The 14,216-nt window shown below is 48.5% G+C and overlaps 5 protein-coding genes across 5 annotated transcripts; 4 read left to right on the forward strand and 1 right to left on the reverse strand.

The window, feature by feature from the left end:
- Positions 1 to 207: 207 nt before the first annotated feature.
- Positions 208 to 1,014, forward strand: K460DRAFT_366442 (uncharacterized protein). The gene is made up of 3 exons (XM_040933376.1): positions 208 to 679; positions 737 to 906; positions 960 to 1,014. Exon 1 carries the CDS (start codon positions 327 to 329, stop codon positions 642 to 644), a length of 318 nt encoding a protein of 105 aa, XP_040788144.1. The 5' UTR covers positions 208 to 326; the 3' UTR covers positions 645 to 679; positions 737 to 906; positions 960 to 1,014.
- An 854-nt stretch (positions 1,015 to 1,868) lies between these two features.
- Positions 1,869 to 3,470, forward strand: K460DRAFT_312136 (glycoside hydrolase family 7 protein; the record flags this gene model as incomplete). Its single annotated transcript, XM_040930205.1, has 3 exons — positions 1,869 to 2,092; positions 2,114 to 2,540; positions 2,595 to 3,470. The coding sequence occupies 3 exons, from the start codon at positions 1,869 to 1,871 to the stop codon at positions 3,339 to 3,341; spliced, it is 1,398 nt and encodes a 465-aa protein (XP_040788145.1). The 3' UTR covers positions 3,342 to 3,470.
- Positions 3,471 to 4,282: 812 nt separating this feature from the next.
- K460DRAFT_395211 (uncharacterized protein) lies at positions 4,283 to 5,191 on the forward strand (the record flags this gene model as incomplete). Its single annotated transcript, XM_040936035.1, has 3 exons — positions 4,283 to 4,746; positions 4,851 to 4,990; positions 5,043 to 5,191. The coding sequence occupies exons 1-3, from the start codon at positions 4,385 to 4,387 to the stop codon at positions 5,189 to 5,191; spliced, it is 651 nt and encodes a 216-aa protein (XP_040788146.1). The 5' UTR covers positions 4,283 to 4,384.
- A 969-nt stretch (positions 5,192 to 6,160) lies between these two features.
- On the forward strand, positions 6,161 to 8,455 carry K460DRAFT_286117 (SET domain-containing protein; the record flags this gene model as incomplete). The annotated part of the gene is made up of 3 exons (XM_040928862.1): positions 6,161 to 6,816; positions 6,864 to 7,583; positions 7,651 to 8,455. The coding sequence occupies 3 exons, from the start codon at positions 6,161 to 6,163 to the stop codon at positions 8,453 to 8,455; spliced, it is 2,181 nt and encodes a 726-aa protein (XP_040788147.1).
- A 1,627-nt stretch (positions 8,456 to 10,082) lies between these two features.
- Positions 10,083 to 10,403, reverse strand: K460DRAFT_405835 (uncharacterized protein; the record flags this gene model as incomplete). The annotated part of the gene is made up of 1 exon (XM_040936889.1): positions 10,083 to 10,403. One exon carries the CDS (start codon positions 10,401 to 10,403, stop codon positions 10,083 to 10,085), a length of 321 nt encoding a protein of 106 aa, XP_040788148.1.
- Between the last annotated feature and the right edge of the window lie 3,813 nt (positions 10,404 to 14,216).

Consider the following 14,216-nt stretch of genomic DNA (forward strand, 5'->3'; position numbering starts at 1 on the left):
AGAACGATGCAGTCATAGCCGTAGCGCCGACGCTCGGGCATAAGACGGGAATTAGTCAGCCTTGTGCGAGCCATGTTTATCGCGAACAGAACCAAACTGTCAGTGGGAACTGCGATCGAAGCTATGATGCAAGTTCTCTACCTCCAGCGGCGTCCAACCTTCGGGCGTTCAACATTGGGAGTAGCAGTGTTACTGACGAGTCAACAGCGCCGCCCAGGCTGCACATCCTGCGTTCCGGTAACACCCGTTAATCGACGCCAGCCTTCCTTCTCCACACGCTCTTGAATCTGAACTGAAGCCTTTAGTTCTAGACGGATCCCCAGAATATGATTGTTATTACACGCCTTAGCAGCTTCCTGACGACTTCCACTTTGAGACCGTCAGGTTTTCCGAAAGGCGACTCGAATTTGCCCAACCAGTTACATTTCCTTCGTGGACGCTCGCCGTACTTCAGAGCCACTGTCGCAAACGAATGGACAGAAGCCTTTGCTTGGTCAGCTATAGAACACTATATATTGTCATTTCTTGGAAACAGGCGCAAGCTTGAGAAGTGTCCTATACTAGGTTCCTTACACGCCTTGGCTACGTGCTATCAGCTGTTGCCTGTCTGCACACCACTTACGCGACGACACATTCTGTGTTAGATCGTGACTCCTTGAAGTCAAGCTAGCACAAAAGGGTTTGCCAGACTTCACTCTAATCATAGAACCTCAAATGACCATTTGTTATTGCAAAGGTTTCGAATCAAGCCCTCACGGAGCAGTATTCGCCTGCAAAGGGCCTAATCCCTGACTGAAAAGCGGGGAACCAACATTTCCCCACAAACCTCCTTGCCGATCATAACCTTAATTTCGTTGCCGAATCCCAATTCGCCGCTCGATATTAATATGCTAACAACCTCTGAGGGTATTTCTCTACTTGTTCGACCAAAGCAAGCTTACGTTGATAACTTGCTCTAGAGGGTCTACGATCACTTCATCGCTACCATACATTCCACATTAGATCAACGCCGCGGGAATCTTATCATCACGCTTACAAGAGCTGAATGTTTCTGACACGCATGGGTCGAGGATTTTGAATTCCTATACAATCAATGTATACCCCTATCTAATATCGAAAGACCGTCCGGCAAGGCTAATTGTCCGCGTCTGAACAGGGATCTCACATATGTGTTACCCAGTAAATTCACTATGCCAAGGTTGCCTAAGTCGCGGCAGTGAGCTTCAGTATGCTTCATGCTCTTAGCCGAGAATACCGCCGACGTGGGGAGACTATCATCAGACCATGGACAGGGCGAATTTTTTTCCATGCCTCTCGTCGAGTGATCATTTTCCCCTCGCAATATAGTATGCCGAAATGAGTAGACCTTCTCCCACCGAATGAACGACTGATCTTAGCTTCGAGAACAATACTCTGTCCCAGGCTACTTGCCACACCACGTTGCTGGTGGTTGATCTCGAGACAGCTTCTTATGCTGTTTGATGACATGCTGCGTAGGGAGTACGGGTGAGTCCTTCATGATTGGTGAAAAAGCCTCGATCAGATCGAAGTTGTCTATCCCGGAGCGACGCCATAGCTGACTTCAAATAGATTGACCAGGCTGTGGTCACACAGATCTCAGATACATGAACGGGGTGTCGGCCGCACAGTTAGCCCCTAGATTTTCATATGGATCTTCTCTCCGCTCATATGAAGGCCTTCAATTACATATTAAGATTCTCAACCCGTCATTTGGAGCGATTTCCGCCGCCGCCGGGACCATGGCGAGGAGGCAGGAGGACCCCTCCAATTTCTCGGCACCTCATACTTAAGTCTGGACCTGCCAGAGCAATTGTAACGACACGCATACGAACAGCACCAACTTCACCATGTATCGCACTCTTGTTTTAGCTGCTTCTCTACTTTCCGTTGCCCGCGGCCAGCTCGTGGGCACGGAGAAGACCGAGACTCATCCTGGAATGACTTGGCAGTCATGTACAGCTAAGGGCAGCTGCACGAGCAAGAACGGGAAGATTGTTATCGACTCTAACTGGCGCTGGCTCCACGTCAAGGGCGGGTATGTCCTAATCAGCTCAATCTTACCGCAAGTCTCGTTTCACTGAGGTTATATCAGGTACACCAATTGCTACACCGGCAACGAGTGGAACGCTACTGTCTGCAAAGACAACAAAGCCTGCGCCGCCAACTGTGCAGTCGATGGTGCCGACTACACGGGTACATACGGCATCACCGCGAGCGGAAACTCTCTGCAGTTGAAGTTCGTTACGAAAGGCTCTTCTACCACAAACATCGGATCGCGTACGTATCTTATGAAGGATGATACAACATATGAGATGTTTAAATTTGGTGGGAATCAGGAGTTTACATTCGACGTTGATCTGTCGAACCTGCCTTGCGGTCTTAACGGCGCACTGTACTTCGTCTCTATGGACGCCGACGGTGGCTTGAAGAAGTACTCGACCAACAAGGCCGGTGCTAAATATGGTACTGGCTATTGTGATGCTCAATGTCCAAGGGATATGAAATTCATCAACGGCGAGGTTCGTCATAGTTCTAACCCTGCCCACAGTAAAGTACCTGCTAACGCTGTGAAGGGCAACGTCGAAGGCTGGACTGCCTCTTCTAACGACCCTAATGCTGGTGTGGGCGGTCACGGCTCCTGCTGCGCTGAGATGGATATCTGGGAAGCTAACTCCGTCAGCACGGCGGTGACACCTCATTCGTGCTCTACCATCGAGCAGTCACGCTGTAATGGCGATGAGTGCGGTGGAACATATTCTGCAGACCGCTATGCGGGCGTGTGCGATCCTGATGGCTGCGACTTCAACAGCTACCGTATGGGCGTGAAAGACTTCTATGGAAAAGGAAAAACTGTTGACACCTCCAAGAAGTTTACCGTTGTCACACAGTTCATCGGCACTGGAGATGCCATGGAGATCAAGCGCTACTATGTCCAAAACGGAAAAGTCATTCCCAACAGTCAATCTACCATTCCGGGCGTCGAAGGAAACAGTGTCACAACTAAATTTTGCGACGCTCAGAAGATTGCCTTCAAGGATAAGTACACGTTCAAGGATAAGGGTGGAATGGCCAACATGGCCAAAGCTCTTGCTAATGGCATGGTTCTTGTCATGTCATTGTGGGACGATCACTATTCCAACATGCTATGGCTCGACTCGACTTATCCGACCGACAAGAATCCCGAAACCGACCTTGGTAGCGCGCGTGGGGAATGCGAGATAACCTCCGGTGTCCCGGCGGATGTTGAGAGCAAATCTGCTAGTGCATCGGTCACCTTCTCGAACATCAAGTTTGGTCCGATAAACTCGACCTTCGGTTAAATTACGGACACTGTAGGGTATTTGCAACATATAACGAAGGTTGTACATATAAACAGATCTATTGTACATAGCCCGATGTCAGGAAGAGTCACTCATTTAGTCAGGAAGAATCCAAGATCAAAACGTGCGAAATTTACTGTTCCTAGACACATATGGAGAAGCCCGATTACCTTGCGTGCCATAGATGATGTAGTGCGCAGACATCACAGTTCTGTTTGCCATCCATCCCATTACACCTCGTCCTTCCGCAAGATTACTACCCGTCTTGGGGTTGCTACGAATGGTTTTCGTCATCATATCTGGCGTAGAGATTCAGTCTTATCATAGAAGTCTCTGGGATTTGATGAGATTGTTAGGAAACCTTCAGAGCTCAATCAAATGTGTGCAAAGTGCGAAAGAGCGGACTTCTGATGTACCTCCTGAAAGAGTATCACAAACTTGTCCGAGACCAGCTGGAACTCAGCGCTATCGCCGAGTAGGGTGGGCATTGATAATTTCACACGTATCGTTCGCTGCTTGATAATTTCTCCTCCTCACCACTCCAGGATAATCTGCAACTATGTTTGCAGGCGAGGCGCGCCATGTGAAGTATAACCTCTACCTCAGCCCTCAGCTACTCGTGTAAATCTTTGGGGAATGTGTCCCAAGAACGGAATGAAAAAGCCGGTCCTGGCGCGGGCGTGATCCCGAAAGTGGCGCTCTCCAGGCACATACTGCTGTTGATTGTAGACAATGAAAATGCATGTACACCTCGCATGACAGAGTCATTCATCCATGCGCCTGATCCAATCTTTGCTCATCAAACAGCCGGCTTCAGTCGTTGAACTATTGGTGCATTAAAAAAGTTGAGTGAAAGAATAGTTACCAGTCTTGATAAAGCTTCGCTTGCTCCATCGAACGTTGCCGTTTGCGCCAAGCAAATGCGCAAAATACAACCATACCTCCGCCTCCGTTACAACAAACTTGTATACACTGCCGCCCACCACGTATATCAACTCACGCAAATAGCACCTTCATACCATACATTAATCCACTCTTTCGTCATGAACCAAGAGCAAGCTAACCGAATCGTCGGAGCGATTCGCACGCTTGACAGCAGTGTTAAACTTCTCCAAAACGAACTCAACAACCGTCTTGACAACGTGGAGCGTCGTTTGACCAATTCTGAAAGAACCATTGTTCGTACTGTTGGACCAAACGCAGTTCCGGCAGTTCCTTCGTTCTCGGACGCGCCTTCAATATACCAGCCCACTCCTCCTCCCCCGCCCCCGGTGTACGGTCCGCCCCCAGCCTCACATGGCTACGTTCAAACGCCACCTCAAAACGCGAATGCTCTTCCAGCTCCTAGGACAGTTGGTAGCAGGCTGAATGCAAGCTTCCTTCCATACGCGATGGAAATGATCGGGTTGGCATCGTAGCGAAAGTAGGCTGGAGATGAGCGCAAGGGGTTAAAAAAAAAAAAAAAATCAATCCTCGATTGTATTTGTCACTGAAATCTTTCTTTGGTAGCGCATGCGGCGCGCCTACCTACTCCGTCAACTGCTTCCGCGACGACCATTATCGGTGGTGCCGTGTACACCAGCGGCCCATCCTGAAGCCGCATAACAAATGCGGTAGGGCCTACGATGGCTGCAGTCAGGTCAAGTGGGGTGAGTGTTGCATCCAGTCCATGTGAAGTTGATAGAGTCTAAAACATTGCAGAGCATCATATCAACTGGAATATACTGGTTCAACAGTCTTATGCGGCAGGTTATCTGGGGAAGAAAGGTGTGCATGGGTTGGATGAGGTGTTGTTCCCACGCAACCTCTATCCGCAGAAATACAACGCCCAAGGCTGGTATACAGGCTAAGCTGTGAAGGCTGTCGGAGGTTTCAACGTGTATGCTGGTGCTGCTTAAGGGATGATGATGAACACAGAGAAATGAAGTAGTACAGAATGATCTGCTCAAAATAGCTGAAGTTCTGCAGCCCAGCCCAACGAATGAATTGACTCAACTGTGGTGTTGATCGCGTGTTCTTAGCCGCAGACACTGTCTGCAGAGAAGTGAATCTCGGCTCCGGTATGGGTTGTGGGGGACAACGATGGGACAATCGCCTAGAAATGAAGTTATCATGCTCTCTGGAAGACTGGTTGGTATATATGTGTGTATTGAGACGCCTGTACCAATTAATAAAGGTAGCATGGGGGAGCTGACGTCTGCTGTGGATGCCGAAGGAAGGAGTGGTCCAAGCGCGTGGACCGAGGCAGAGCGCCTAACTCGCCCTTTGTGGCGCTTCTCATTTCTCATATCATCTCTTGCATTGGCAGACCCGATCTACAACGTCCAGAGGCCCTCAAATGCAACAAACAGATGATTGATTATGTTAGTACCCAGCGAAGGTCCCGAGCATCGAGCAGACGTCACGTCGCAGCTCCTGTGTTTGTCCCTGAAATACGCCACATCGGAACGTCGCCTAGCTTGTTCAAGAGAGAATTTGCAAGGCGCCTACGCCCTAGCTAAGCTATCGCTGGTTCCGTGAAGGTACTTTGAGTGCGAGGAGGTGCTTGTTCAAGTTAGGTAAGCATAGAGATGATGATCCTGCTCTTAAATCAATGGTAGATACCAAGCAAGGCTTCACTTATATTGTCGCGTGGGATAGATTGCGACGCGATTTGATTTAGCCGCTCTCCAAAGGACACATTATCCCATTGACAATACAGACATGTCGCGCACACCGCTGTACGCAATTTCACATACCCAGCTTGAACTCTCTTGTTGTGCTAAGCTTTCTCTTTGTGGTCTGGAATCGCGACCGGTCAGCTGTCCTCAACCTCCAACATGGCTCGTCCGGACCCGATTCGTAACACCTACGAGGAATTCCCTGATGAGCTGAAAGAGTTATTGAAGACAGGACAGAACGAAATGGGGCGAAATCCTTCGACAGTACCGTCTCGAGACATCCTTCTGCACAATCACGAATGGCACCTGAAGTTCCTAGTCGAGAGTGCCATGCCGGCAAGGAACTTTGTTCTCCCGCCTGCATACCCACCGTCAAGGGCATCGGCGTCAGAAGCGAAGCGGGTTGGTATCGAAGACCTTCGTATCGACCTCCGAAATCCCAATGATTTCATCCTACTTCGTGCCATTACAGGTCCCTATGTGTATTCCTCGACCGTCACCATCGTAGAGGGCGAGTATGGACAGGCAGCGCGGCTTACAGTATGCAACCTTGAAGATTCAATAATTGATCCAATTATCCCAGTCGGCTCAATACTGGCGATCAAACAGCCGTGCTGGAGTAGGTTGCCGACGGGCAGTTACCACCTTCGAGTCGATCATCCCTCAGACCTGGAGTTCCTAAACCAGGCCGACGGAGGGGTACCAAAGAAGTGGAGAAATACCGAGGATGTTGAAGAAAACAAGGATGCTGCAACATGGAAGAAGGACGGCGATGTGATGTTTCTGCAAAAGAGGTTCCGAAAAGCACTCGAGCTGTTAGTCTGGAACACTTACTATATGATGGGATTGCTGACTTTCAAAGTTACAATCGTGCTCATGCTAGGGCGGCATCTTCTTTAGATGTGGCTGCGCAAATCGATAATTATCGGAAACGATGCGGCGTCGATCTTGTGCTCCTGCGATTTGATGCTGCCGCTTATGATCTATCGCAGGCTGTTTCTCTCTACGCTAAATCCAACCCCTCTTTGTTCTCCTCACAGCTCACAGAACCTTCCATTATTGAAGCATGGTTGCATAACCGAAGTACCGACGACCCGTTGAACATTGCCTCCATCCTCCCTCGCCCGCTGAAGGGCCTAGCCAATCGCATCAAATTTGATCTGGCGATATACCAAACCACGCCAAAGTACAATCTCGAGCGGATTTCATCCTACGTTGGTCCTTTAACCTTACATATGGACGTCGCGAACTACATCAGCGACGCCGAAATTAAGCAGACGCAACACCACGGTCGGGGCCTCTTCGCTGCACGAGCGTTCAGATGTGGAGATCTAATCACAGCAGAGAAGGCTTTTGCACTCCCGGCGTACTTGTTCAATGACCGAAGTACTGAGTGCTCACTATACAGCCTTGGGGATGGTACAGCAACGGATCGAGCGGGTGCACTGCTCTTCAAGGAGTTGGTGCAGAAGCTGAGGCATAACCCAAGTCTGCGAGAGAGCTTCTTCGACCTAGATGATGGAGGATACTGGAAGGAGCGAGGTTGGGAAGCGAAAGAAGGAGATGATATCCCTGTCGATGTGTAAATATGTCTACGTTGATCGCTGACTGGGGCGTAGGGTTAGAAGTCTGACACTAACCAACAACAGGTTCCGCATCGAACATATCCGTCGCCGCAACTGCTTCTCAGCTCCTCTTCGCTCTCTCGACCTCCTCACTATACCCTCACCCGTCCACAATGGATTTTGGATTCATTCATCATATATCAACCACGCATGCCTACCTAATAGCGCAAGGACTTTCATCGGCGATATTCTCCTCCTTCGTGCGACTCGCGACATAGCTAAAGACGAGGAGCTCACCTCGCAGTATGTGGCTCCTGAACTAATGTACGAGGAGCGGCAGGAGAAGTTTATGGGTACATGGGGGTTCGCGTGCGATTGCACTCTGTGTGCTGTAGATAAGACAGTAGGGATGAAGCTGGAAGGAGAAAGGATGGCCATATTCGAGGACTTGAAAAGTGTTGCACAACGAGTGGGAAGCAAGCCAACAGTAAGAGTACTCAAGAGATTCACCAGACGTCTTCGTGACCTTGAGGCCCTCTTCGTCGACAACACCTACGCTAAACTCCCGCGTCTATGCTTAGTACACCCAACCCTGTTTTTGACCGAAGCTTGGAGGACTCTGAAGAATGTAGACAAGACCATTGGGTCAGCAACAAACCTGTTGAGGTATTTCGGTATAATTACAAGTGTTGAAGAGGAAAGGTTCAAAGTATTGGAGAACTCTGGATTAGTCAATGTCGAGACCTTAAGAGCGTTGAAGTATATGGCTGAAGGTTACGACTGCAAAGGGAGAACACAAGTGGCAGGGCAGATTAGAAAGGTGGCCAGTGTATGGTTTAGGATCATCACTGGGGCAGACCTTGGCATCGATGAATTCATGAGGGCGTAGAGCAGGAGAGAATATATGTAGGAGCTTTTCTTCAGCGTGCATTGTCTACGGTCATCCTTGATACAGCGCAGGCAAGTTAGCACCCCTTTGTATCCCACAGAAGAGATTGCATAGCCAAAAGTAACTTGGGTGCTCAAAGTGCCTTACCTTACATGTAATCAACCATTTCTACCGCTATGCGCCGTATACGTACTAGGGACGAAGAACTGTGGAGTTATTGGGGCTTGATTGAGCTCGTCTTCCCGAAGCCCCTCTGTCCAACTTTGTCGACCTTGGCCGCGTGGTCGACAAACATCTCACAGTCATCGCGCTACTCTGTTATCAGCCAGATATTTTCTGCTCGAGCTACTCTGATGACTGAGCTGACTCCAACATGTAGCGCGTAATAGCCCTTGCCTACATTACCGCAAGTGAGTATACCTCCAGATATTACGCGCAAGTGCCGGCGACAGTACTCTAGTAAGTGGGTTTGGGAAATCCCTGGACGCTAAAGGCAGGCCGCTTGCACATCTTGATCGGGTTTCCTGGCTTCTCCAGGACAAAAGTGCAGGGTTCCAATTAGCCTTGCCGCTCGAAGTGCTTCTGACTGGCTACCACGTTCTCAATAACCATTGGTAAGAAGTCTGCATTATCCTTACTTCCCAGACCCTTCTCCTTCTGCTGTGTACTATGGCCTGGTTGGATACCGGCGGATGTAGCGCGAGGAGTCGTCAAAGAGCCGGGGTTGGTAAAGTGAGGAGTGCTACGCGAGGAGCATGCGCCGTAACTAGAGGGCAACAACGAACCGGGCAATCGGGAGGAGGTATCAGCATACCCCCAGGACTGTCCGTGGCTGACTTGGGTTGGAGGAAACGGGTCACCGACACGACCGTATCCGACGGATGAGTTGTGCTAGCGATTTGGGTGGGAGCGCTTGTGGCCTGGTCAAGCCTGTTGTTTTGTAATCCGGACCTTCTATGCAATCAGCAAGACTAGCAATGTAGTTGTCATTCGCGATTGCGGCGCCATTGTACTTGCTGGCTTATAGGCGGAGTCTGTTTGCCTCTTGAATGTGGGGGCCATAGTCTTCCCAGATGCTCTAGAGATCTGGAGTCAGTCACCAAGCGCATGAAGCTATGCCTAGATTTGTCGAGGGTAAAGCTGTCGATTCGTCATAGTAGATGGAAGAGGTTGAGCGGGTTGAGAGTGCGGAATGGTAGAGTGGAAGTTGTGTTGTTTGAGAGAAAATGTATCCGCATACATGAATAGCGGGGTCAGTAGAGGTGAGCTGACTGTTCGCTTCACCATCAGAAATGAAACGCACGGTAGCGGGTAAATTTCCCGTCACCATTTCTGAATGTCAAAAGTTAGGGATGAAAAGAGGCAGTGAAGGGGGCGAATAGAAAATCCATTCAATATAACAGGTAGTTGCAACAAAAGGTTGCATTTTTCATGAGATTGAAGACACATTCAATGGATTGTGAATTGACTTCTAGGTTCCAACCTCCAAACTCATAGTATTAAATCTTGTGCCCATCGCGCATAACGGCTTCACAGAAAACCAGCTCCCGTAAGCAGATTTAGCCACTGCTTCCACGCGTCAGCACTTCACATCTTCGTCACTGTAGTAGAAGGTTGACAACTAACCTCACTCAGGATCATCTTCGAGCAACCGCTGAACTAACCGCAAGGCCCTCTTAGCGACCTTCAAGCGCGGTTTGATACTCGTACTGGGATGGAGAGCGGCGTGTTGTTCTAGTTCGTCGATGGCGTGCTGGACAAGCATGATCTTGGTGCTGAGAAATGCTTGCTGCTCTTCGCTCAGGGTCGGCTTGACCTGGTCCACGATGGGATAGTACAGGGCTACTGCTTTGAGCAGGTGAGACTCTGCGCGTCGGAGGACGATTCGGTGACGGCAGGACTGTACGCCTGCTGCGAAAGGGGTGAGGAAGAGAGGAATAGTATTCATTTGTGTGCGTTGTTGGGGAGAAGATGATCGGTGAAGTGGAAGAGTAGTGAGTTGACGGTGCGAATAAGAGAGATTTCAAGTGAGCCGTCCAAAGAGAAGTAACGCAGCTTACTGACATCCCAGTCAAGAACTGGCCCTCTTGAAGCATCCAACGGCAGAACCTCGTCGTCGCCGCTACCGGTGCCGAATCTCTACCGCTACGCGAGCACGTGCAGCCTGCACGCGCTAGCCCCCTCTGCCTATATAAACCACGTCGCCCTCCTCCAACTCTTTTCTCTTTTTGTTCAATTAATAGACGGAAGGATAGCTGGCCTATAGTCAGGTACCCTTTAAAGACGCCATCAATACCATCATGCGAACTTGTCTACAGATTGTTGTGCACTCTATTGCCTTCGGTCTAGTGTCGCCCATGGGACATACCATTCATAGCTGTTAAATTCATATCATTTGATCTATGTGTTCGTGACTTGCTACACTGTGATCAATTCCTGTATCCACGCTTCTTGATCTTGAAGGCTTCACAATGGGTGCTTATTATACTGTGTGGTTGTTTACGAGAGCCGAAAAATTGCGAAGCTGAACCCCAAGAAGGATGGCCAAACTCCGATCCTTTTATGACTGAGCCAAGAAAGCCGTCGAAGAGAACCTTAGCGCTTGCGTTTCCTTTCCCTTTGGCTTAAGCCTTTTAACATTAGGCAGCGCCACACACTGAGAGAGAGAGAGAGAGAGAGAGAGCGAGAGCGAGAGAGAGAGCAGGCTTTGTTTTTGTTTTGGAAGGCTCTTAAGTGACGTTGAACTGACCTGAAAGGCTATTGCCTCAAGTTGTGAGCGCTTTCTAGGTCGCGTCGCCGTTTGATCATCACGCCCGGGTCCGCTGCGCTCCTAAACCATAAGCCTAGAATGTACCGAGAGATAATTCCATAATCTCAGCACTATCTAAGAGCTCAGTGAAACAAGATATGAGCGGAGAGGACAATAACCTGTATAATTGCTGTGACACTTCCGATCTTGTTCCCGCCCTTCACCTCCAACACTGCTGCGCCTTCCCACCGCGTGTTTACAGAACCTCAACGAATGTTCTCCAGTACCAACTGCTTGTCACAGACATCCCTGTCCAAAAGCAGCAGGTTGCTGCCCTGCTTCTGAGATCAAAACTTAGTCACGTGAAGTGTTGATCGAGCGACGCTGGCCCGTGCCATGCGCCTATAAAATTCCGCTTTGCCCCTCCACAACCTCTTTTCTCTTCTTCTTTGTCGGCCGTACGGGCACAGGCTTAGCTTCATGTTAACGTCTGTGTTAGCGCTTAAGGCGGCGGTCCAGGGTGCTCCCCTTGTCATATCAAACACACGCTGGCGTGCAGGCTGCAGCATATTATCGGTTGCAGCGATTCTTGTCGCGTGGACATTCCTTATAAACTCATAGCTCTCAATTCCATCTTTCTCTCCGTGTGATCCGCTCTTCTGTGCTTATGATGCCTGCTTATATGGCTGTCGTATATGCAGGCTTTGAAGATGTGCTGTTACTTGCCCTTCCTATGCTACTCACCTTCACTACATAGGTATTGGAACAGAAATTAGCTGCTTGGTTGCACCCTCTCAAAATACAGCCTCGCACACATCACCGACATCCGCAACTATCGAAACGGAATCGCCGGCGCTGGTCGCAATACCGCTCTCCCTCAACAGCTTATGACACGATCAAGGTTCAAATCGGTATGAGAACTAAAACACAAGGGCTAGAGCTCCCTGGCAACAAGAGGTAGCGAGAGACGCCTCAGCGCGCATAACGACTGGAAGGCTCTTCACTGTTTTCATACACTCACCCCGTACCGCTAAACATCAGTTCAGGCACCTCTACCTCTACATCCTCTCCGCAACGTACAACGCGCAAAATTTATCGACTGCAGAGCCACCAAAACCTTGTAAAAGATCGCGCTATTGATGAAATGTCGGCCTCCGCACGCCAAACCCTATCTATATCTTCGGGATACCCTTCAGGAAAACGCAACGACGGACAACATCGCCGCCGGGAAAAGCTGTGCCTTGGATACTTTATACCAAAGATGTCCATGACAAGATTCAGATCAAGCGTGCAAGGGAGACCCATGCTTTAGGTCAAACGAGCCCTAGAGTCTCTAACTCTCATTGTGTGTTAATATTTTGCAAGACTTGCCTCAGATTCCGAGCCCGAATTCGATCCAAATAACCCGTCATCTAGAAAGCTTTTAAGGCTACACAATATACCGCTGAGTCTGAAAATTAGGACGACGGCGAAGGTGAAGAAGCTATTAATAACAGGGAAGAACTTTACACCGTGATAGCTAGAACTGGACGCACTAGCTAGGGCTTCGAGGCATATATTAGGAAGACTAAGGTCCAGATCAAGGGTCTTTGAGTTTCTCTGTAACACAGCAAGTCCTACACCCGCAGCTGCTACAGACTCTAGAATAGTTGATCGCGTCTTCGCGTACTAGGGAAACCCCGCGCCTGCAGAATGTATTAGGCCAAGGACTGGGCCGAAGAGAGCCATTACAGTCATGGCGTTAGTGATCTCCAGCATGATACTGGCATGGACAATCGATCGACGCTGGTAATTCTCAATAAGATTTAGTTCGATGAGCATAACCAGCACAATACACTGGTAACCGAAATTCTTGCCGCCACAGCCCCAATGAGGCTTAGCAAGAAAACGAATAGCTCTATAGGGAGAAGAATAAGAAATATAAACGAGCAACGAGAGCTTAGGGGGCCAATAATAAGCACCCGCAGCTAACCAGAGAGGCCCGTTTTAAATCTCAGTCTAGTTCATAACATAGAGAGCCCCAAATCAGAGGAATAAGTACCAATTCTTCTCCAAAGTCCACGTCAGATCTCAAGTAAGCAACTGTATAAACAGCCTATATACTCTCAAGACGCGCACGAAGCGCGCAAAGCTGCTTTTTATTAAAAATAAGGGTATAGCTGCGTCTATCAAAGATGTAATATACGCAGATTGTTGCGCTGCCAAGATATCAAGTCTAGTTATTAGAGAGAGGATAGTACCTGTACAGGCAAATATAAGTGATTTATATAGAGTATTGAAAACAAAGTAAGCAATAGTTATACTATGCAGAAAGATCAGAAATTCTATGTTGTGACTAGTAAGTCATAGTGTTATATATGAAGCAGTTATTCAAGTAATGTTACTCTAGTAGTTAACTGCTGCTTTTGTAAGTGAATTTAGTGCAACAGTGTTATAATATTAGATAGTAAAACTAGCGCAAACTCAAGAGCTAGACTCGTTATATAACATTAAACAATTGTTCCTGCTCTAATGCTATACTGCGGTACTTGTATTCCTATCTAAATACCCGTTGCAGAGTTGCGAGTTTCCGCACTTTTCGATACCCAATACTGCTATAAGAGAAGTCAACGCCAATATCTAAGCAATACAAAAGCCTCAGGTACGCACCTTATACCTCCTGTACTACAAATCCTACTACTAAATAACTCAACATACTTAAAGAGCTCGAGCGCCCAGCGTATTTATTAACGCTAGCGATGCTACTAAGCATCTACTATTAAACTCCAAGGATATTAGGGGTTTAGACATTATCTCATGCATATGCAGGCTTGAAATTACAAAAACATATTATAACTTAGGGTGCTCATCTTTAAGCAATATGCTGCTCGATTTAAAGAGTACCTAAATAACCTTTATAGAAGCTGCAATAGCTTAAATAGGGCATAGTTACTTTTAAAATCTTTTTATAAATTGAAGTAATAAGGTGTGCGAAGCTAGCAATGTCGCTGCACAGCTATAGTAATACGCAGA

This window comes from Cucurbitaria berberidis (genome assembly GCF_010015615.1).
Source record: "Cucurbitaria berberidis CBS 394.84 unplaced genomic scaffold K460scaffold_3, whole genome shotgun sequence".
NCBI lineage: Eukaryota > Fungi > Ascomycota > Dothideomycetes > Pleosporales > Cucurbitariaceae > Cucurbitaria > Cucurbitaria berberidis.

Excerpts from the sequence above, each read along its gene's own strand:
- K460DRAFT_366442 (XM_040933376.1), top strand. The coding sequence starts at position 327 with ATGATTGTTATTACACGCCTTAGCAGCTTCCTGACGACTTCCACTTTG.